The 24,113-nt window shown below is 37.3% G+C and overlaps 1 protein-coding gene across 5 annotated transcripts in view; it reads left to right on the top strand.

Moving 5' to 3' along the window:
• Positions 1-24,113, top strand: part of adam15 (ADAM metallopeptidase domain 15) — a 110,842-nt gene that overhangs the window by 20,893 nt on the left and 65,836 nt on the right. For 4 of the 5 annotated variants that reach the window (XM_039752453.1, XM_039752458.1, XM_039752438.1 and 1 more), the window contains exons 3-10: positions 11,545-11,676; positions 14,816-14,892; positions 15,761-15,839; positions 20,111-20,187; positions 21,294-21,480; positions 21,600-21,665; positions 21,765-21,836; positions 22,666-22,835. In XM_039752453.1, the coding sequence (XP_039608387.1) occupies positions 11,545-11,676; positions 14,816-14,892; positions 15,761-15,839; positions 20,111-20,187; positions 21,294-21,480; positions 21,600-21,665; positions 21,765-21,836; positions 22,666-22,835 (860 nt within the window). The remainder of the gene's footprint in view (positions 1-11,544; positions 11,677-14,815; positions 14,893-15,760; positions 15,840-20,110; positions 20,188-21,293; positions 21,481-21,599; positions 21,666-21,764; positions 21,837-22,665; positions 22,836-24,113) is intronic. The other variant, XM_039752455.1, reaches the window with a different exon arrangement.

Genomic DNA, 24,113 nt, shown 5'->3' with positions numbered 1-24,113 from the left:
ACCAACAGTAAAATATGGTGGTGGTAGTGTGATGGTCTGGGGTTGTTTTGCTGCTTCAGGACCTGGAAGGCTTGCTGTCATAGATGGAACCATGAATTCTGCTGTCTACCAAAAAATCCTGAAGGAGAATATCCGGCCATCTGTTCGTCAACTCAAGCTGAAGCGATCTTGGGTGCTGGAACAGGACAATGATCCAAAACACACCAGCAAATCCACCTCTGAATGGCTGAAGAAAAACAAAATGAAGACTTTGGAGTGGCCTAGTCAAAGTCCTGACCTGAATCCAATTGAGATGCTATGGCATGACCTTAAAAAGGCGGTTCATGCTAGAAAACCCTCAAATAAAGCTGAATTACAACAATTCTGCAAAGAGGAGTGTGCCAAAATTCCTCCAGAGTGCTGTAAAAGACTCATTGCAAGTTATCGCAAACGCTTGATTGCAGTTATTGCTGCTAAGGGTGGCCCAACCAGTTATTAGGTTCAGGGGGCAATTACTTTTTCACACAGGGCCATGTAGGTTTCGATTTTTTTTTCTCCCTAAATAATAAAAACCATTATTTAAAAACTGCATTTTGTGTTTACTTGTGTTATATTTGACTAATGGTTAAATGTGTTTGATGATCAGAAACATTTTGTGTGACAAACATGCAAAAGAATAAGAAATCAGGAAGGGGGCAAATAGTTTTTCACACCACTGTATATACTGTGAGTGATATATATATATGTGTGTGTATAGGGTGGTCCAGATCTAATTGTGCAATTTTCATTACGATATAACTTATTAAGTTAATTAAATAGAGCATTCACAAAAAATTCACACAAAATCAGTGAATTAATTCAATGTAAGTTCATTTTTGTTTATTACAAGATATTTTGAACAATTCTTTTGTCTTGTATTGTTTTCCTGCATTGCATTAAAAGTTGCATAATTAGATCTGGACAACCCTGTGTGTGTGTGTGTGTATATCTATAATAATAAAAGACAAAGCCCTCACTGACTGACTGACTCACTGACTGACTGACTGACTCATCACTAAATCTCCGTCTTCCCATGTAGGTAGAAAGCTGTAATTTTCAGGCATATTCCTTACAGCTTACTTACAAAAGTTAAGCAGGTTTCATTTCGAAATTCTACACGTAACGGTCATAACGGTCGATAACGGTCAACAACGTCCGCCATGTTGAACTTTCTTATTTATGGCCCCATCTTCATGAAATTTGGTAGGCGGCTTCCCTGCGCTAACCGAAACCGATGTACTTACTTATTCCGATGGTGTGACGCCACTGTCGGCTGCCATATTGAACTTTCCAACATCACCAATTTTCAAACTTCCCGTGTAGGTAGAAGGCTCACCCCATATTTATGAAATTTGGTAGGTGGCTTCCCTGCGCTATCCAAAACCGATGTACGTACTTATTTCGGTGGTATGACGCCACTGTCGGCCGCCATATTGAATTTTACAAACGTCACTAATTCTCCAACTTCCTGTGTAGGTAGAAGGCTGAAATTTGGCAGGCCCATTCCATACAGCTTACTTACAAAAGTTAAGCAGGTTTCATTTGAAATTCTAGGCATAACGGTCATAACGATCAACAACGTCCGCCATATTGAACTTTCTTATTCATGGCCCCATCTTCACGAAATTTGGTAGGCAGCTTCCCTGCGCTAACCGAAACCAATGTACATACTTATTTCGGTGGTATGACGCAACTGTCAGCTGCCATATTGAACTTTCCAACGTCACTAATTCTCCAACTTCCCGTGTAGGTAGAAGGCTGAAATTTGGTACTTATTTCGTTGGTATAATGCCACTGTCGGCCGCCATATTTAACTTTTAGCGGAAACCAATGTCCGTACTTATTTCGTTGGTATGACACCACTGTCGGCCGCCATATTGAACTTTCCAACGTCACTAATTCTCCAACTTCCCGTGTAGGTAGAAGGCTGAAATTTGGCAAGCCCATTCCTTACAGCTTACTTACAACAATTAAGCAGGTTTCATTTCAAAATTCTACACGTAACGGTCATAACGGTCAACAACGTCCGCCATGTTCAACTTTCTTATTTACGGCCCCATCTTCACGAAATTTGGTAGGTGGCTTCCCTGAGCTAACCAAAACCAATGTACGTACTTATTTCGGTGGTATGACGCCACTGTCAGCCGCTAGAAGGCTGAAATTTGGCAGGCTCATTATTCCTTACAGCTTACTTACAAAAGTTAAGCAGGTTTCGTTTCGAAATTCTACGTGTAATGCTCATAACGGTCAACAACGTCCGCCATGTTGAACTTTCTTAATTATGGCCCCATCTTCTCGAAATTTGGTAGGCAGCTTCCCTGCACTAACCGAAACCAATGTACGTACTTATTTCGGTGGTATGATGCCACTGTCGGATGCCATATTGAACTTTTCAACAGTCTTTGTTACTTATGGGCCCATCTTCAAGAAATTTGGTACACGGGTTCCCAACGCTAACTGAATCCTACTTACGTACATATATACGTCCATAGTCTGCTGCTCGGTCACCGTGTGAGGCAGCTTTGGGTCCCCCATCCCAACGCCTCCCACGTTGTTGGCTGCCTGCCTATATAAGGCCGTGCCTTGCTCCTGTCTCTACATTCCCTTCCTTGCTTCGCCACGGGATTCACGTCTCCCTACTGATAACTACAGCCTTTTTGTTTAATCCACGGCTTCTCCGCTGTTTTATTGTTCATTTATTACGATTATAGTTATTGTGTAGGTATTTTACACTTACTTTACATTGTTTCCTTTATCATTCCAACCGTACCTGCATTAACATGTCTATCGAGGTGATCACCATCGATCAAATAACTGTCACTTACCGAGTGGTTTCCATGCCCGGAGATGGCACCTATCTTTTCCATTCTCTTTGTTACATATTGCAGAGCCATATCAGGCTCACTCTTGATATCTGGAGAAACATTGTGTCTTATGTATTGAATGACTGGGACAGGTTCAAGGTGTGAACTGATGACGGTACAGGAGATAATTATACAGGAGCACTATAAGAGTGAAATGCTTAAGCCCTTCACCTATGCATCTGCATGTGAGTTGATGGCTGCCGCTGAATTGTTCGGTTGTCGCTTTCAGGTGTACCGAAATGGCCAAATATTTTAGCGTAGGTATTTTGCTATATATATATATAGATATAGATATAGATATAATGTGTGTATGTGTGTGTATATATATAGATATATATATATATATATATATATATATATATATAGATATATATAGATATATATATATAGAGATAGATATATATATATATAGATATAGATATATATACTGTATATATAATGTTTGTGTGTATGTGTATATTTATATAGATATATATATATATATATGACAGCAACACTCATAACAGTGACAAAACAATTACATTGACGATCATGTTATGTTATTTTCAAGATGTTTCCTTTTCTTTTTCATTACTTCTTTAACACATTACTTTTCCGCTGCGAAGCGCGGGTAATTTGCTAGTATATATATATCCATCCATCCATCCATTATCCAACCCGCTATATCCTAACTACAGGGTCACGAGGTTCTGCTGGAGCTAATCCCAGCCAACGCGGGGTGCAAGGCAGGAAACAAACCTCGGGCAGGGCGCCAGCCCACTACAGTATATACTGGGTGTGTATATGTTTATATATATATATATATATATATATATATATATATATATAATATGTCAATTATAAAAAAATCCTGTGGAATGAATGACTAGTAGACGATACGTGATCTACACGTTAAGATCACGAAAGACAAATAAAAGAACCGCAAGACGAAAGAGATTGGGCAAAAAAACAAAATCAGTAGTGTAAAAGGAAGCAGCACACACAGATACAGGTGTTTCAGTGCACATCATTCAATGCATAAAACGTAGATTTACACAATAACGGAACATACACTATGAGAATCTGTGGACCCGCAACAGTTAAAGCAAGGACAAGTTTAATTTCAAAGAAAACACAATTCTGTCAGGTGTATATTTATGATGACGGAGAAGAAATCACAACGCGAGCAGCAGAGACACAAAGCAGGAAAAAGGACAGAGGCTGTAATGGCTTTCAAAAGATCGAAGGGCAGCGCGACAGCAGCCCACCAACCCAAACCGCACGAGAGCAGCATTGTACGTCCTGCAAGAAAGAATTTAACCATGCCCAGAGCCGTAAATAAAGGGGCAAGTATTGTTTTTAGAACGTTGCGCAAGACCAGGTAGTGAGCCATCATTTCAAACAAGTCCAGAGACATCTAACCCTAGCAGTTGTTGGATTGCATCTGTCAGATAAGCATCATGTGCTCCCAGCTCTTAAAACAGTGACAAGAGACGAGCAAAACGCTTAGCTCGCCAGCAGCAGGACGATAGCAGGTGATGCGATGGCATATCTTTAGTGTATGTTCACAATGTAAGTATTGTGTTTACAAAAATTTTTAAGGTAAAAGTGAAAATAATGCATATGTAAAAATTCCCAAGAAAATATCAATCTCTTTAAATTGTATATTGCCTGCCTAAGGTAAAGTCATCTCTAGTGGAGGATCGCAGGAATCGTGGGAAATAGGGGTCCTTTCATCGGATTAGCGCTATTTCAGATGTGTTATGGCCAAATGGGAGAGGCAGCTTGATGGTCTCCAGGACTGTAAACAAATCCAAATCATATTATGTGATATCATCTCATGAGAAATTCTACTCCGTACTTCTAGAATTTTTATTTTTATACTGTATTGAGGATTTGTTCTGTTCTATGTATTGTACTGTATTGTATTGACCCCCTTCTTTTTGACACCCACTGCACACCCGACCTACCTGGAAAGGGGTCTCTCTTTGAACTGCCTTTCCCAAGGTTTCTTTGATTTTTTCCCTACAAGGGTTTTTTTTTGGGAGTTTTTTTTCTGGTCTTCTTAGAGGGTCAAGGCTGGGGGGCTGTCAGGAGGCAGGGCCTGTTAAAGCCCATTGCAGCATTTCTTGTGTGATTTTGGGCTATACAAAAAATAAATTTTATTGTATATTTGGTAAATCAAACATGGGGTGGGAGAGTGAAGTTGCACATTTCCTGTCTTTACCGTTGGACAGCTTATTGTCTCCTGTCTGCCTATGAATCCAATTTTTTAACCCACTGTTCTTTATATTTATCTAAAGAAAAATGTAATATTGCTTACAATATAATGTGCGCTTAGACTATTGTGCCATCTTGGACTAATACCCACCTTATGCCCATTATGATTGTGATTAATTCTGACATGCAGCAACTATAAATAGGAAAAACTATAAAATTACATTTATGTATAGTATCTCTTTACTAAACAAAAATAAATTTAATTTCTTCAGTACTGCCTAAACACAGTTTAAATATATGACAATTTTCAGATGAGGATTTGTGCAAGACAAAACAATAATTGGTGTTGCTTTTATTTTAATTTACAGAAGTTTGGAGGTTTCTTTGAAAAGAGTTAAAAAAATCTGTGCAGACTCAACAAAGAACTGATTGTGTTGTCAGGGTGTTTATATTGAACTTTGTATCCTGCCATTCGTGTTTCTTTTTTTTTCCTACTTAAGTAGTTATCTTTTCATGTTTTAGAGGCGTACGCTCACCCACTTGGTTTCCTTCACTTCTTTTCTTCACTGTTGCTCAACAGAATCATTTTCCTGCCTCTGTTTTGAAATATTGCAGACGTCTGGAAGCATACCAAAGGGAATTTACATGACTTTCAGATTTATAATTAGGTTATCTCAGACATGTTGGGACTGGTTGATATTACTTGTGCTGAGTTTGATATAAAATTATTAATTCAGTCGGTCTTGATTATGGTACCTTCATAGTGAGAACTAATAGAAAGCACTTTACAAAACAATTTATAATTAAACATAAAATAAAGTAATTGCTCTAATTACATACACCAAATTTGACATTTAGCTAATACAGTACATACATGTGTTAGGTGAATTGATGAATATAAATTGGCTGTGTGTCTTGACCCTGAATTGGATTAGGTTGGATTGAAAATATATATTTTTAAATATATGAACTGATCCTGTTATTAGGTTACACGTCCTTGTTAATGCAAATAGTCTGTTCTCTCTAACAGTCTGCCATGTGGTTATTATTAATCCTCTTAGCTCCCTAACAAGCATATGGCCTCCATCATCACTCTCCACCATGTATGATCTCTGCAAATTTTTTGGCCCACTCCTTAGATATTTTGCTTCTATTTATTTCATGCAGAAGGGCTTGCCAGTGTTTTGGGCGTCCTCATTTTTGCATCCCCTTAGGGTTCCAGTCTAGTGCCTGTTTTGTGATGCTTATCCTTTTGTCTCTTCAAACATTTCCCACCCATTGCAATTTTTTTTCTTTTGAGCTGGCTTGTTGTTGGTGATGGTTAGATCTTTACCTTAAGATTTTATTTGGCATCCTATGAACCACCTGGTCTGCGAGATTTGTCTTGTGCACTTGCTAGTAAGAGTTGGGTATTTTCTTTATATCTATCTTCACTATTCTACTTATTCCTGATCCTATCATATGACTGTTTTGACATTTGAGTTGATAATACTTACTTTTATCTTTGAGGATATGGGAGTAAATTTCCAGACCGCTCTCAAGTTAGAAAATTCTGCGGCGCTTTTCCAATTCTTATCCTGATGTTTTCATTTTTGCATCTTTTCTTGCTAATTACACTCCCCAAGTAGACAAATTTGTTGACATTTTCTGAGTTCTTCCCTTCTATTATGGTCTTGTTTGTTGTTTGTACATAGTAGTTTGATCTTTTATTAACTAATCTTTAGTCCAGCTTTCTTTGATGTTTCACTCAAGGCATTGATTTTTTCCTTCATGTCTTTGATTTGGCAGGCCAGCAAAGTCTAGAATTTCCCAGAAGTCACATACAATATGCATTTCTAGTAACCTCTGAGTCAAGGACAGTAAGAAAAAGGAGAAGTGATAGCATATGGCCTTGTCTTACTTTTGTACTGGCCTGGAATTTCCCTGATGTCTTCAATTATGGATGACTTGCAGTGTGGTGATCCAATCATTACAAGATCATTCTTTTCCAAATCCTTTCTGCTTCTTCTTTTAAATTATTATTGCAGGTCTCTTCCATCCTATGTAGTGGGCTTTTGCAAAGCATTGGTATTAACAGCAAAGTGTTCCTTCTCCACTTTCCAGACTGTTAGAGATCTCCACTATTTGGCAGCTTGAATAAAATAGTTTTTTTTTACAATTCTGCTAACTTCACCAGTGGTCCAAGTCAAATTAAAAAGTTTGAATAACTGATCCTCCACAGCTGTTTCTATTTCTTTGAGCTCCTCTGGCTCAAAGAAGGATGAACAGCTACCACTTTTCATTCAGCTATCTTGTTATTGCATATACTACAGTCCCTGACAAAAGTGTTGTCGCATCTCTATTTTGTAGAAACTCCTGCTATTAACCTGACTTTTAATTAATCAACTGGTGTTAGAAATAGCTCATATGAAAAGCTAAAGCCCTCCCAAATGATGCTTAATGCACTGAAATAAATTAGTTTCACTGAAAAAAGATTTATCATTTAATCAAGACATCCATCCATCCATCCATTGTCTAACCCGCTGAATCCGAATACAGGGTCACGGGTGTCTGCTGGAGCCAGTCCCAGCCAACACAGGGCACAAGGCAGGAACCAATCCTGGGCAGGGTGCCAACCCACCGCAGGACACACACACCCACACCCACACACACACCAAGCACACACTAGGGCCAATTTAGAATCGCCAATCCACCTAACCTGCATGTCTTTGGATTGTGGGAGGAAACCGGAGCGCCCGGAGGAAACCCACGCAGACACGAGGAGAACATGCAAACTCCACACAGGGAGGACCCGGGAAGTGAACCCGGGTCTCCTAACTGCGAGCAGAAAGGTCAAATTTGGGCAAGACAAAAGTTTTGTCGCCTATACAAAAAATGAACAACATTACTGCAAATCCAAAAATATGTCAGCAAATTAAGTAGTGGTGCTGTGAGATCCAAATTTAATATCTTGTATGGCTTCCATGAGCTTGAAGGACAGCATCCATGCGGTTTGGCAAGGATTCATACAATTTATTGATGAAGTCATCAGGAATAGCAAAGAAAACAGTCTTGCATGCCTCCCAGAGTTCATCAATATTCTTTGGTTTCGTCTTCCATGCTTCCTCTTTCATCCTACCCCACATATGCTCAATGATGTTCATGTCTTGTGACTGGGCTGGCCAATCCCGGAGCATCTTGATCTTCTTCGCTTTAAGGAACTTTGATGTGGAGATGGAAGTATGCGATGGAGCACCATCCTGCTGCAGAATTTGGCCTTTTTTATGGTTGGGAATATAAGAGGTAGCTAAGATTTCTTGGTATTTTAGGCTATTGATGTTGCCTTCCACCCTGCAGATCCCTCGCATACCCCCATACTGGATGTAACCCCAGACCATGATTTTGCCTCCACCAGACTTCACTGTTTTTTGGGTAAATCTCGGCTCCATGCGGGTTCCAGTAGGTCTCCTGCAATATTTGCGGTGACTGTGGTGTAATTCAACAGAAGATTCATCTGAAAAATCCACCTTCTGCCACTTTTCCAGCGTCCATCCTTTTAGCAGGCTGTGGGCCTTGGCAAATTCCACACGGTTTTTCAATTGTCTTTTGTTTAGTGCTGGCTTATGGGCACTGATTCGACCATGGAGGCCATTTCGAGACAGAATCCGACAAACTGTTCTGGTTTACACAGGGACTTCAGGTGACCAGGTCTCGTGGAGCTCTGCTGCAGTGGAAAATGGGCTGGCCTTGGATTTTCGAGCCAACAAACGGTCCTCTCCAGCAGTTGTCTTGCGGGGTCTTCCTGACCTGGGCTTGTCAAAAACGTCTCCAGTCTCTTCAAATCTTTATTTTATCCACTGAACTTGATGCTGAGATACATTGAAGGTGTTTGCCACATCAGCAGTGGATTTGGTCTTCAGCCTCTTGATAATCAACACTTTAGTCTCAGGGTGAATCTTAGGCATGTTTGCAGAGGTCTAGTTGCAGTTGATGTGAATGAAGGTCTAGTGTACTGGGGTTCTTTTTATTCACACCTGAGACCTAGTTGATCCATTATTAGTCACAGGTGAAGCTCATATGACAAGGCGACAACACTTATGTCTTGCCAAAAATTGACTCCATGGGCTTTACCAAGCTGTGAATATTAGAATACTTTTTGTCAGTTTCGTTTTGCACTGAAACATTATTACAAAAGCTGATGGGATTAAAGTGAACCATTTCTTGTAACAAAATCTTGATTAGAAATTTATTATAGCGGCACTTCAGGTCAATTTGTACACAAGCGACAAGGCTTTTGTCAGGGACTGTATAGTGCTCTAACATCTCCTCTTCATACTGCTTTTGCTGCTTTATCAGCATCTCTGTAATGTCTTTTGCTGTCCTATATATGTATTTTGAATTTTATTTTTTATTGTATTTTGTCTATGTATTTTGTTAATGTTGTTTATGTTGTCTATGTTTTGCCTGGTTGACCTTCTATTTCAGCTTTCCTTCCTTTTGATTGTTGTTTTTATTAAGACCTCTCCACTGGTTCTTATTTTGGCTTCTTTCATGCTGATTCATGTCTGTTTTATAGTTTTCTTTATTCAAGAGCTTCAAAACAGTTGTGAAGTGATGGTTGGAAGGGTATCTTTGTCTCCTGTGATTTCAAATTTGTTAGACAACTTTTAGGTGCTGGTCAGAGTTAATGTCTACTCCTGTCTTTGCTCCTACAACCTGCATTGATCTTCTACACTGCTGGGAGATGGCAATGTGATCAATTTAATTTTCAGTATGGCAATCTGGTGAAATCCATGGTGCCTTGTGGCTTTCTGTATGTGTGAAAATGGTGTCTTCCGTCACCAGTACCAGGATACAAGGGCACAGCATTCATTGCACTTTCTCAAATTTAAATTATACTTCCTAAACCTTCTCCCCTGTGTTATCTATTGCCCACCTTGCCATCACTGCCTCCCGACAGAATCAATACCTCATTTTTTGGTACTTTCACTACTACTGTTTGCAACTAATTATTATTTTCTTCTTCTGTTGTGTTTTTGCTGCGTAGGACTGTATTATGGTGACTTTCAGGAACTTTGGCTTAACCTTTGCTCTTTTGATGTATTCTGACACTGGTTTCCATTCCGTTAAGCTTCTGAAGACTTCCTTGGATACTAGCAAGACTACTCATACTTCATGGGGTCTTACTCATTTTATTTTGACATGGGAACCTCAACGTTTCCCCCTGTACTGTATGTAGTTTGGTTTCACCAATGGTGTTTGTTTTATGTATACCTATAACTGCTTGTTTTGTCTCTCTGGCTACTTGTCCTCATGTTCCTGTCTCTACTAGTGTTCTCACATTTCAGGTTGCTATCATATGTGACTTCTTGGGTTGTAACAGGTGGTTAATCTGATCAAAAGTTATCTTTGGTTAGCCATGCATCTCCCTTTTGTCTATCACTAAACTGTAGTGTGTCATTAGTCCGCATGATAGAGTACTACTGCTTCTTCTGGCCATATTGTTTTTGAATAGCATGTGGGTTTCTGTAACTATTACCTTTTATTGGGTAGATTGTTAGCCTATCATAAAATCTGCAACCTTGAGGATAAGCAGTTACATAATTATGTCTGGCCTCTACCCCACACAGATCTGATTGGCTTGGTTAAACCTGCAAGGAACACTAGGCTTCTGTCTGTATAACTCAAGGGGTTGATTAATTATTACTTAGTTATTACTTTTAATTATTGTTTGATGAAATTTTAGAAAGGAAAAGGCACCCAATCCATGTGAATTTGGAAGTTGTCTGTTGGTATCAATTGTGGTGGTTGTATGATCTCAGAAACAGTTGCACTTCTAGGATTTTTTCATGCAATATAGTCATTTTATAGAGAGTGATGCACTAAACAAAGATATTCCTTGAACAGCTGTACTGTAGGGGGAAACCACTTGTGAATAAAGGAGAGATCAGAGGATAATGACCAGACCTTGTTGAGCCTAGCAAAAAAGCCACAAATATATAACAACTCTTTACATTAGTGATGTGTAAAATGGTATCTCTAAGTGAACAACATATTGGTCTTTGAAGTGATGGTGTGACGATGCGGGTTCAGCTCCATGATCCCATCTGCTGTTTGGGAGCTCTTGAACCCAACACCGTGGGTAATGTTACCGATGAGCTAGACAGTGAGGCAACAACATAGCAAGGGGATGATGTACAAATGTGCAAAAGTGCTTTTATTCAAAATAATCATCAAAACAAAATGTTCACAGTAAAGTGCAGTGTCCAAAGTTCAAAATGTCTCCAAATAAGTAAATAATCCATTAAAACAACAATAGAACAATCCTTTAAAAACAAAGTTAAAACGTTGCTGCAAGCAGTCCTTTAAAACAATGACAAGCCCAGTGCTTCTTTTACACTAGTGTCTCACCTGCCTTCTCCTGTTTGGGCCCTACAGCAGGCAAGACGCTGTCTTTGCAGCTGACTTTCTTTCAATCACACAGGTCTGGAGGCCTTCTGATCCTAGCTTCGGTCACGCACTCATCCCAGACCGGGACTTAGCTTCTCTCCAACGGCCAGGACTCCCACGCTGGAGATTACCTGCTCAAGTCTCCCGGCTCCTACTGTCTTCCACGGTGAGTCACCCCCCTCACTAGTCAATCCCGCTCTTCTCCAAATGCTCAGCGGGAGCAACTACAATCATCTACCTTAGGTGTTAGATAAACACCTCGCTAGGGCCCACAGACCAGCTGCATTTGAGCCTGCTCTCGCTCGTTTGCACGATCTCCTTCGCACTCTCTCTTTCTCTCTCTAACACCAGCTTTATCCTTACTTCCTTCTAGCAACATCTGTCTCCTTCTCTTTCTGTTCAGAACAGCCGCCTCGAGCTTCTATTTAATTAAGAACGTGGCAGTTGTGGCCAATCAGTGGTTCCCAGGACAATCACAGACGTGGACGATTTCTCACCTGTGCACTAGGCAAGAAACACCCACGCCACGAATCATCCCAAGACCCGCACGGGCACACACCACTACGCCCCCTCTATAAGCCGCGAGCACGGTGATTGTTTATTTAAAATTGGCCTTTGATGAGAGAGCTGTGGACCCAATATACTACAGATGGACAATAGCTGCAGCCAATTATGTTTTTCTCCATTTCTCCCTGCTAAGAATGGAAAGGTGAAGTAACAATGGACATATAATTACCAAAACATATAAATGAAGACTAGAGATAGGTTTCTTAGACCCATTGATTTCAGATTCCTGTGCAATATATCAATGGTATAGTCAGAATTTCATGTCAACAGCAAAAATCCATGAATCCATTCTGCTTTGTGTCAGTGGTGTTGTGTGGTGGTAGTTGTTTAATTAAGTGGGGAATGTTTTCTTGGCACACATCAGGCTTCATAACACCAGCAGAGCTTCATTTGAATGTCACTGTGTAATTAAGCTTTGTTGTTGATCATGTGCATCCTATTATATACAACTTACTTTATTGTTTTTGAAAGCGATACTTCCAGCAGGACAATGCACACATCTTGTCAAACAGATCACATAAACATGATATGAGTACACTGGCCAGCACAGTCCTCAGATCTTGATCTAGTGGAGCCTCTCTGGGAAGAAGTGGAATGGAAGACTTCATGCATGAAAGTGTGGCTAGAAAATCTGGTAGAACTGTGTGTTATTACTGAGTCTGCATGAACCAAAATTTCAAAGAATGTTTCAATTCAATTCAGTTTCAGTTTGTACTGTATATTGTGTGTATATATGTGTGTTTATATGTATATGTTACCGGCAAAGTTTGAAATCCGGCATTCTATAGAATGCCTAGGCATTGCATATAATGCCCAAAACTAGCCGGCAATGTATGAAACGATTCATATTTCACCCATTTCCTAGGCATTCTATTCTAATGCCAAATGAGAAACCGACAAAGTATGAAATACATCTCCGATTCGTTTCGAATATCAAGTGGCAAGGCACGTAACTTTTAACTCGCGCCTCAGGCTTAGAATTTGTCAGTTGCACTTTGCGTTTTATTCGGGAGTGTCAAAATACACAATTTTACTTAAACTTGTTCAACAAAAAATTAGTTTTTTACTGTGCTCCATGAAGGTGATTCGCGCAATATATTGGCAGTTGTAATGAGTGTGACAGAGGATGGTTTCTACCGACTTGGAACTTCTAAAGGAATTTTAAAACAAGTATATGCGAGATCACAATTCACTTTATGCCCTAAAAACTTGCTTAGAATTTAAGATATTCCTGACCATGAAATTCCTCTCCGGTCAGTTGCAATTGCTCAGTCCAGTGGAAGCGGCCAAGGATTCGTCAAATGTACTGTATGTGTGAAACAAAGTGCCAAAATATGAAATGTCTTTGTGTGAAAAATGTAATGAAATGTAATTCAAAATGTCATTCAAGCCTGCCATGTTGCAATAAGTAGGTTAATTTTACTTTCTTATTTTTTATATGAAAATTTTGTTTCCCTTAATAAGAAAGGCATAAATTTTGTTTTGTACAACTTTCATTTTTCTTTACGTATTTTGAATAATTTTTTTTTAATGGCACTCTCATTATTTTTTTCAGAATAACATTTGTATTTTTGAGGAATGCACGTCATTTATATAATAGCCTTATCAGGACCTTTTTTCATACTTTGCCTAAATAGCATTTGTCATTCTATACAATGCCTAGGTATTATATACAATGCATAGGGAAAGTGTGTAATAATTCTCATATTTCATACATTGCCTAAAAATGCCGGGCATTATATACAATGCCTAGGTACTTTGTATTCTATAGAATGCCATCTTTTCATACTTTGCCGGTAACATATATATAATATGGTAACAAATAAATGGTGAACTATAGAAGTTTGTATTATCTACTGTAGATGTACAGGACAGTAGTAAATTCATAGGATAAGGAATCCTCTGTGGACCAGTTGTGATGATATGCAAAGTGAGGCAGGCCCTGGCTATATAGAGTACTATTTAGCACCAGCACCAGTCTCTCAATGCACTTCACCTAACTGAGAAAGAGTGCCATCTGTCATTGAGACAGTCCACTTTTGTTTTCTTTGCCACAGTAAAATAGTTTTTTTTTGGAAGCAGATGGAGACCAAAGATTAGTTCAGTGAGAAATTAAAGATGTTTGTGAAAATGCTGGCTGATTGGATGCTATGCATAAGGCATCTGTGTCCTGAAGTTTTATTTGGAATGGATGCCTTATGAATGCATAATACATTAGAGAAGAACTTTAATAAATCACTTTCCCTCAATTTATTTAAAAACTTAAATCCTACATAGATTAATTTTGACAGTGTAATCTTAAATGTAGAAATTCAAACCATTACTTATCGAAGGCTTTGATTAACATTAGCAATTAACATCTTATTAAGAAACTATTTGGAATGAAGATCAGTGGCCAATGAGATTTTCACTTAGCAATCACTGCTGTAACATCTTAAAATAAAGTTTGTGCACTTTTAACAATGAAGTCCTTCCTTCCTGGCTTTTTGAAGCAGTTCAGGCTAAAATCCTTACTTCCTGCTCCATTATCAAGGCAGCTTCCTACTTTCCCTGCTTACCCACTACACATTTTACCCACAATTTCTCCTATGAATGATGAGTCTTTTGTATTTAGGCTAATGATATATTTGCTTCTACCATTGGTTTTTCCAGAGTGTAATAAAGAAAGCCAAATGTTATTTATTTTTTCAACAAATCAGTCTAGTGAGATTAATTTGCTTCCACTTTATTTCCTTCAGGATAGTTATCCAGATCAGCTACAATGTGGATTGGAAGTAGAAGGGAATCTGATGTTACTTGACTTGGAAAAGAATGAGTAAGACTAAAATGTATTTAATAATGTTTCTGTGCTCTTAATAAAAATATATTATATGGCACATTTTATTTCTTTATAACACCTGTCAAGAGTGCACACCTTTGCAATAAGGGGAGCTTCACTGTTTCAATGCAGTCATTTCTTATTTCATGCTGTTAGCATAGGAAGAGTTTTGTTAAGGTACACATTTTCAGCATATATGTTAATTTTGTCCTAAATCATTGAGCCTACTGAGACAGAGATGAGCATTACAATTAGTAAAAAGAACTACACAGCCTTAGACAACCAGAAGAGGCATTTAAGGAACAAAATTAAAATTAAAGGAAAGGTTTTGTTACCAAGGACAGAGTGTCACCCTTTTTGTTTTTTACATTTTCGATTCTGCATATTTTCATTATACCTTACATGTGTAATTACACAGCAGGTACAAATTTACTAGATCAACTACAATACAAAAAGCAGAAATATCAAGAAATATACAACTGTGTCAAATTTATAATAAATATCAAATATACGCATGTTGTATGTATCAGACAGAACAAGAAATAATTAGATAAATGTAAGAAGACACAGAAGGTTCACCAGCAGAATATTTAATGATCCTAAGGAATGAATACTTCATTGAAATACAGAAATCCCCTGCTACTATAATTATTCTCTGTGATTTAATTTCATGATGATGCTTCCGGGCACCTTGAATGAGATACTGCTGTAGAGGGAGCCATTTGGATTTCCTGAGTTGTAATCCATCTGTTTGGGAATGTGCCAGGTTGCCTTGATTATGATGATGGTGCACAAAGGCTTTTAGGTTACTAATAAAACATATTGTTCTAGAATAACTCAACAACTTTGAATTTATTTCTCTCAGGAACCTAGTTACTTTCTTGAAAAACATATACTTTTACCAACAAGACGGTGAATTGGTCACTGAAGACATTGGTAACCAGGTAAGTGTGCATACAATAGCTTGACATTAACTGTGTGTGGTCTACAGGGGCCCCTACATTATTACTACCAGTTTAAACCCAAAAAATGACAAGTACAACACTGGATATCTCCATTTACACTTTTTCAGGAAATTCTTAGAAATGTTGTTTGACTGACTTCTGCAAGTTTAGACAAATATGGAAAACTAAGTCAAAGTCCCTTTATTTTCATTCCTGCTATAAGGAATTGTTGTATAATACTATGGATTAACATACTGTAGATAGTAGTCCAAATTTTCTATGTGTATTCTAAATTAGTTTTGAAACCTGCATTTTGTCTAGAGCTTGTTGGGTCTCTCTCATGTTCTTTTGTTGCATTCCATGTTTAATGATTAGGATTCCTGATTTCCACCCTTTTAGTCAAAGTTCTATTCCTAGTATGGAAAAGATATGCATCCTATTAAAAGGGTTTCCCCATTGGCAGATTGCTTGGCCCAGTGTCTAAGGTGTAGGACTTTTAAGTCACTAGATTCCTGGTTGAAATGCCAGGTTTTTACCAACCTGCGTTTAAATGTGGAGAAGAAAAGTAAATTGTTGTAGTGTAGTTCGGTACAGACCAAAATTCCTGTGGGATATGATTTGGTTCTTACCAGCTGGTGTTCTTTGAAAAGCCAAAGAATACAATGAGTGAGTAAAAGGTTCTTAACAATTGCGACTTTAACACCATTAGAATAACAAAGTAAATCATACACATGGTATTCATTTTCCATTATTGTTGATGACAAAGGAGACCAGTTGAAATTTGCTTGCAGCAACATATATTTTAACGTTTTAGCAAACAATAGCTATTAAGTCAGGCACCTCAAGTCTATGTTGTCAATTATGTACTATTTTTAAAGGACAAACTAAGCTGGCAGTCACTACAAATTGCAAATGTGTCTTTAAATTCAAACAACCAAAAAAGGTGTGAGTTTTTGTATTTATTATTATTTTATTTATTCTACCAAATGACAAGATTTCTGGTTACTCAAATCCCAAATTAATACTCAGCTTGGGACTGAGGTTGATTTTATTGGGGAAGTAAGCAGGAATAGTATGAAACTTTGAGAATATTAAAAAATAAATCTTGACAAACTCCAGTCTTGACAATCCACCTACACTACTAGTTTACAGTCATATGAAAAAATAAATTCTTTGGATTTTTGTTTATCATTGGCTGAACTTTAAAATAACAATGTCCTTTTAATATATGGCATGCCTAATGGAAACAGTAGTATTTCAGCAGTGACATTAAGTTTATTGTATTAACAGAAAATATGCCCAATGCATAATAACAAGATTAGACAGGGGCATAAATTTGGGCACCCCAACAGATATATTACATCAATACTTAGTTGAGCCTCCTTTTGCAAATATAACAGCCCCAAGACATCTCCTATAGCCTTTGATGAGTGTCTGGATTCTGGAAGGAGGTATTTTTGACCACTCTTCCGTGCAAAATCTCTCCAGTTCAGTTAAATTTGATGGCTGCCGAGCATGGACAGCCTGCTTCAAATCATCCCATAGATTTTCAATGATATTCAAGTCAGGGGACTGTGACGGCCATTCCAGAACATTGTACTTCTTCCTCTGCATGAATGCCTTTGTAGATTTTGAACTGTGTTTTTGGTGATTGTCTTGTTGAAATATCCAATCCCTGCGTAACTTCAACTTTGTGACTGATGCTTGAACATTATCCTGAAGAATTTGTTGATATTGGGTTGAATTCATCTGACCCTCGACTTTAACAAGGGCCCCAGTCCCTGAACTAGCCATACAGCATGATGGAACCTCCACCAAATTTGACAGTAGGTAGCAGGTGTTTTTCTTGGAATGTGATGTTCTTCTTCCGCCATGCAAAGCGCTTTTTGTTATGACCAAATAACTCCATTTTTGTCTCATCAGTCCAATGCAATTTGTCCCAAAATGAATCTGGCTTATCTAAATGAGCATTTGCATACAACAAGCAACTCTGTTTGTGGTGTGAGTGCAGAAAGGGCTTCTTTCTCATCACCCTGCCATACAGATGTTCTTTGTGCAAATTGTGCTGAATTGTAGAACGATGTACAGATACACCATCTGCATCAAGATGTTCTTACAGGTCTTTGGAGGTGATCTGTGGGTTGTCTGTAACCATTCTCACAATCCTGTGCATATGCTGCTCCTGTATTTTTCTTGGCCTGCCAGATCTGGGTTTAACAGCAACTGTGCCTGTGGCCTTCCATTTCCTGATTACATTCCTTACAGTTGAAACTGACAGTTTAAACCACTGAGATAGCTTTTTGTAGCCTTCTCCTAAACCATGAGACTGAACAATCTTTGTTTTCAGGTCATTTGAGAGTTGCTTTGAGGACGTGTGCTGTCACTCTTCAGAGGAGAGTCAAAGGGAAGCACAACTTGCAATTGACCACCTTAAATACCTTTTCTCATGACTGGACACACCTGTCTATGAAGTTTAAGGCTTAACAAGCTAATCCAACCAATTTGGTGTTGCAAGTAATCAGTATTGAGCAGTTACATACATTCAAATCAGCAAAATTACAAGGGAACCCAAATTTTTGCACAGCCAGTTTTTCACAATTGATTTAATTTCATACAATTAAATACTGCTTCACTAAAAAATCTTTGTTCGGAAAACACCCCAGTACTGGGATGTTCCTAGGAAACAAAATACATACCACTGTTATCTTTTTTGTTGAAAGTAGAGTAAATTATTATACAGACTGAGAGGGGTTTCCAAACTTTTTCATATGATTGTAAATAATTATTTTTTTACAGTATATATTTCACATGATGGTGTATCATAAGTAATTTAAACTACATTCATATAGTATACCTTTGATATGCATGTATTACACATAAAACCTTTTATCAACAAATTTTGTAAGAAACTGTTCATCTGGTGAAAGTAAGAAATGAGCATAGATTGATAAATACATTTTGAATATTAAACTTTCACTGCACTACCAAAGCTTTTGCTGTTGACACAAACAATTGTGTCCTGAACAAAAAAAGTCAAGTCATTTGCTGCTTAGAGGGATAAACTCTCCTAATCCATTTCAAGTTTGTGGGGGCAAGGACAGTAGTCTGTCCCAGTTGAAAGGCAAGAACCAACTGGATGGTGTCCCAGTAGTTTTGTTTGTGCAGATGCTAAATATAAAGGCAAAACACTGTACTAATTCTTGTCTCAAAATTCTTAATTATTTTCCTATTATCATTTCATGATTTCTCATGCATCTGCTCTGCAGTTGAAGTCAACTTTAAAGTATAATCTGCAGAGGTGCCTTTCCTTCCGATGTGCATGTTGGTGCACTCAGTTTACAAGTATGTGTAACAAGAATTAACATTGTTTCATGTACTGTATTTACAATTGGTGAGCTGCCATATTGAAAATAACTAAGAAACCGATAAATAATAAATAGGTTGAAATTTAAGTAATTTTTTATGGTCAAAATGATTGCAAATAGAACCAATATAAGGGCTAGATTTTAAAATGTTTGGACCTACCTATTGGAGATGTAGCAAATTTCAGGATTTCTATTTCTGTAAACATAAAAAATACATTCAACAGATAAGATTTTACGTAACGTAAAAATCTGGCCATGCTATAAAGAGGGCAATGAATTATTACCTATATCAGATATATACAATAATTAAATTGTGCTATTGTAATTTTTTAAAAAATATTATTATACTAGTATTTTGACACCTGTAAGTAGGAATCCTAATTCTGTGGTTATTTTATTTTCATATACAGCTGTGAAAAATTAATTTTTGTGTTAGGACATGTGGCCATTAAAAGGTATTTGGTATGTTTAGACTAGTAAGTAGATCTGACCTATACACAACAGTATAATCAGAAAAGAATTGTTCTAGGACAAGATCACAGAGTCAAGAAAGTCTTGAGAAATAATTATAAAATTGACTGTAGATATGTGTTGAGGGGCTAACTTGGGCTGTATCTTTATAAGACTCTGTTAAACTCTCTCCTCTTATTACTCTGAGCAGCAAGGGCTTGTAAGCTGGATTTTCTGAAATCCTAGTGATACAAAAATGAGACAGAAAGGGCAGAACAATAAGTGTTTGCAGTTAAATTATCCTTTATTCCATTAAAATACAGTTGCTGTTTTATCCTCTTGTTCAAATTCTGGAGCCATACTAGGTTCAAGTGTACAGTATTTGCAGTACATAAAATTAAAATGACTCTTGTGCCTCCAGACTACTGTCACCAGAAAGCTGTTTTCTCCTTTTAGATTCATTGCCAGTACCAGGGGAAGGTAAGAGGCATTCCTGGCTCTCGTGTTGCAATCAGCATTTGCTCTGGACTTAGGTGAGTGCCATTGAGTTGTGACTGACCCTAGCCAAAGTGCCATTGTCATGGTTTCTTCTGACATTTTCAGTAATTTCAAAAACTGCTTATGAATTGAGAGAAGCTTTTATACTGTAAATGTAATTTACAACATTGTATTTGTTTACTATTACGTTTGAATTTAGATGTCTGTAAAGTTAATAGATATGTTGGTTGTATTTTTTCACAATACATTGGAAAGGCTTGTGAAGGACATGCCAGTCCATTGCTGGCAGAGATTGTAATTGTTTGCAGTAAATTAACTGAAGAAGGCAGTCCATTTAATTAAGGTGCACATGCATTCATCATGATAACCATTCCTTAGTTGTGTTTATGTACAGTGTGGTTATTACAGGTTTGCAGAATGTTGAAATTTTTTTATACAATTTAATCTGATTCTTTAAGATTTTATTTGGAAAAAGTATTTAAATGAACATTGCTGAACACTAGCAAAACTTGACTGTTGTACATGGCAAAGTGTCTCAAGATGGTCTTTCAAATAATAGTAATAGTTACATGTATTATTTCTCTATTCAAAAGAACTAAGCAGAGGATCCTTTGGTGAGCACGCCTGTATTTATTTAAACCGCTTGCAGTTCTCTTTATACCTGCATTTGGTGATATATATTACATGCATGTATATGTACTTTTTTTCATTGCTGTGAAATAGGATCACATTGACCTTTTTAACATTTCTTTCAAAAGTTTGGGTGCACTAATTGTGAACTCTTCCCTAAAAAAGCCTTCTGTCAGAATATTTGCAAAGTTATTGCCACAATTTGGAGGTCTATGATTATAAATAACCTGCTCTGTAACCCATTGCTAAATATACATTAGCAGTTGAAATTAAAACCTTGAGATTTCTAGGAGAAAGAAAGGCTTTTTCTTTGATTTTGGATGCTCCAAGAATTTCAGTACATAATATGCAACTGCCAACATAGTAAGTCATACTAGCCTGAGATTAGATAGATGTAGTGCATTCTCTTAGAAATTACATGTCAAATTGTAAAAACAGTCTTTGATCAAAATTAGATTTTCATGAGATTGTATCTGCAAAATAATTATGATTGGTATTTTGCTTTTCTCAGGGGTATGATATCTCTTGCTGCCAACCTAACCTACGAGGTGACATCAGGCAAAGAAGGAATTCATTATGTCCGAAGAACCCAAGATGTGGAAAACCACCATGGCAAATGTGTAGTTATTCAGCCACCAAAGATTCAGCGTACTCACACTTTAACGCTGCACAGTGAAAAAGCAGAGCATCTCCTGAGAGTAAGCAGTGTTTTGGGTATTGTATAATGAAGTGAAATCTGAAGTAACACAGAAAATGATAGTTGGAAATAATGATGATGTGTAAATCACAGAAAAATGTATTTATTGTTTCTCTGTAGAGAAAAAGAGATGTTCTCTCAGAAACGAAATATATTGAACTGGCACTAGTGGTGGATAACTCATTGGTAAGTTGGGAATCTTGTGATGATTGCTTATATGGTGATTGTTTGTGTAAAATCCTTCAGGATGGAGGGGTTGTATCTAAATCTGTTAATTAATTTAAGTTTCAGAGATATAACAGCAGTATGAAGACTGTGAAAAACAGAATGATGGATTTGGCTAACCAAGTTGACTATGTAAGTCAAGAACTCCAGAAGCCTTAGGAATATTTTAGACAATAATCTTTCATTTGGATATTATTGATGCATTTTTGTAAATACTGCATATTTTACTTTGGGGTTTGTGCAATAGTTATCATTGCTTCCTCACAACAATAGATTACTGCACTCAGTTTCTGGCCTGGTATTAGCCTATAAGGAGTTTTCATATTCTCCCTGTGTTTTTTTTATGTGTACTGTAGTTTTCCTTCCAAGTCCCATAAATGTGGAGCTTAAACTGACTGGAGACTCCCAAGTTAACCTAGTATAAGAGAGTAAGGGTTTTTATGTATGTGTTCTCATACCCAAATAATGCTCCTTTCAGTCATGATTTCTACCTTTTGCCTTATGGAAAGAAACAGGATTCCCTAAAGAAACTCAGTTAAATGGGATCTGATCCCAGAATTCTAAAACTGTGGTGACACAGCCACAGAGAAAGCTCTCTGTAATTAGCTCCTGGTACATTTCTCTCAGCCAACAATGAAAAATTGGTAACTCTTCCTCAAAAAACAGCATGGCCATTTGAATTGATTAAAAAAAAAATTGATTTCTGTTTTTTTTGTTTTCATAAGATATTAGTCTGAAGTTGACATTCTTTTACGTTTATGAAAGATGGACATGTCTAGTCTATTAAGACTACCACCACCACTACTACTACTACTAGTAGTACTAAAGGAAGATGAAAGTGTTTCCTAAGCAATATCTACAGTATTTCCTTAGGAGAAGCAGAGCTTATCGCAAAAGTGTGGTATTGAATAAGGAATGCTTTTTTGCTTTTTAACACTCTACTTTTATTGCTGTTACTTAGTTTTTTCGGCCTCTGAATGTGCGCATTGCTGTGGTGGGAATTGAAATCTGGAGTATCAAAAACGAGATTGCCATTGACAAAAACCCCAATAAAACTTTGAATCGCTTCCTGGATTGGAGAAGACAAATTTTGCTGCCAAGGCTGCAACATGATAATGCCCAGCTTATTACGTAAGTAAACCTGTTTTAACCTTAATACTGAGTGACAAGCTGACTTGATGGCAGTTAATATATTAACTAAATGAAAAATAAAATTTCTCTCTAGAGATGTTATTACGGCAAGTCAGTCATATTTATTCTGTCAAAGCTTCATATTTATTTTCTGTTATTTGCATGTATTGAGTTTACTGTTACAATTTAACTCTTTTGTTTTAAAATTCTTCCAAAAGATGCTAGAAAATTAGAACTGATCATCATCACCTAAGATGATCCAATGAAGTGACCCAAGACACTGTATTATTTACTGGTTCACACTACTATTCTATTGAAGCTGTATAATCTTTAATCACTCAAAAATGTTAAAGCAAACAACATCATTTAGGGAAATGTTATGTTATTGAATCTATTTTCAGATTATTCTATTAGTTTAAACCTTCTTATTGGATGATAGTGTGTTTCTAAAGACTGAAACATTTATAATATGGGCATTATTACCCAATCTTGGTCATGCTTAGAAATAAAAGCATAAACAGCCATGAAGTAAAAAAATATAAAAAGTAGTTAAGAGGGTTAACTTTAAACTATGAGGTTGCTGGCTTATTCCCCATTCAGTCTGTAAGTAAGCCTGAGCTAATCACTTCACTTGCCAGCTCTTCCGTTGTCTTGTGTAAAACTAAATTCTATCAATAAAGCTGAATAATGTGACACACTGCTTTGTGCCACCCTAAGACAGACCAAAGAGTGCCAAGCAGTCAAAACCTTACCAACAAACTCAAATTATTAAGCATGGAGTCACACAAAGAGTTTAATATGAACACATCAATTAACAGAAAATCCTGTTTGCTCAGTGGGTTCATCCATTTGGTCACTAACCCAATAGTTCCCTCAAAATGGCTGTGTCATGGTCTTCTTTATGTTGGAGATCATGACAAAGTTTTGGAACATTTAGTTGAGCCATCAGAACCTCCAGAGATTGAATTTTCTCTTTATTATTTAAAATTATCCTAAGTAGTTAAATATAAGACATTTAACAAAGTAATAGAAGCCCTTTCAGTACATCATGCTTGGTTGGTTGTTTAGCAAATAGCTAAGAATTTACCAAGTATCTAATCCACATACTTTGAAAAGTTGTCCAAGTTTCTACTTCCACTACATGTCTTCGGTAGTTTTTTAGATTTCCAAAACTCTTTGTGTGAAGAAGTGTTTCTTGGCTTCAGTGTTAAATATACTTCCATTTAATTTTACCTCCTGACCATGTGTAAGTGACTCACTATTTAGCTGAAAGAGTTC

The sequence above is a fragment of the Polypterus senegalus genome, chromosome 1 (assembly GCF_016835505.1).
Source record: "Polypterus senegalus isolate Bchr_013 chromosome 1, ASM1683550v1, whole genome shotgun sequence".
NCBI lineage: Eukaryota > Metazoa > Chordata > Cladistia > Polypteriformes > Polypteridae > Polypterus > Polypterus senegalus.
This window is presented reverse-complemented; position numbering and strand designations above follow the sequence as displayed.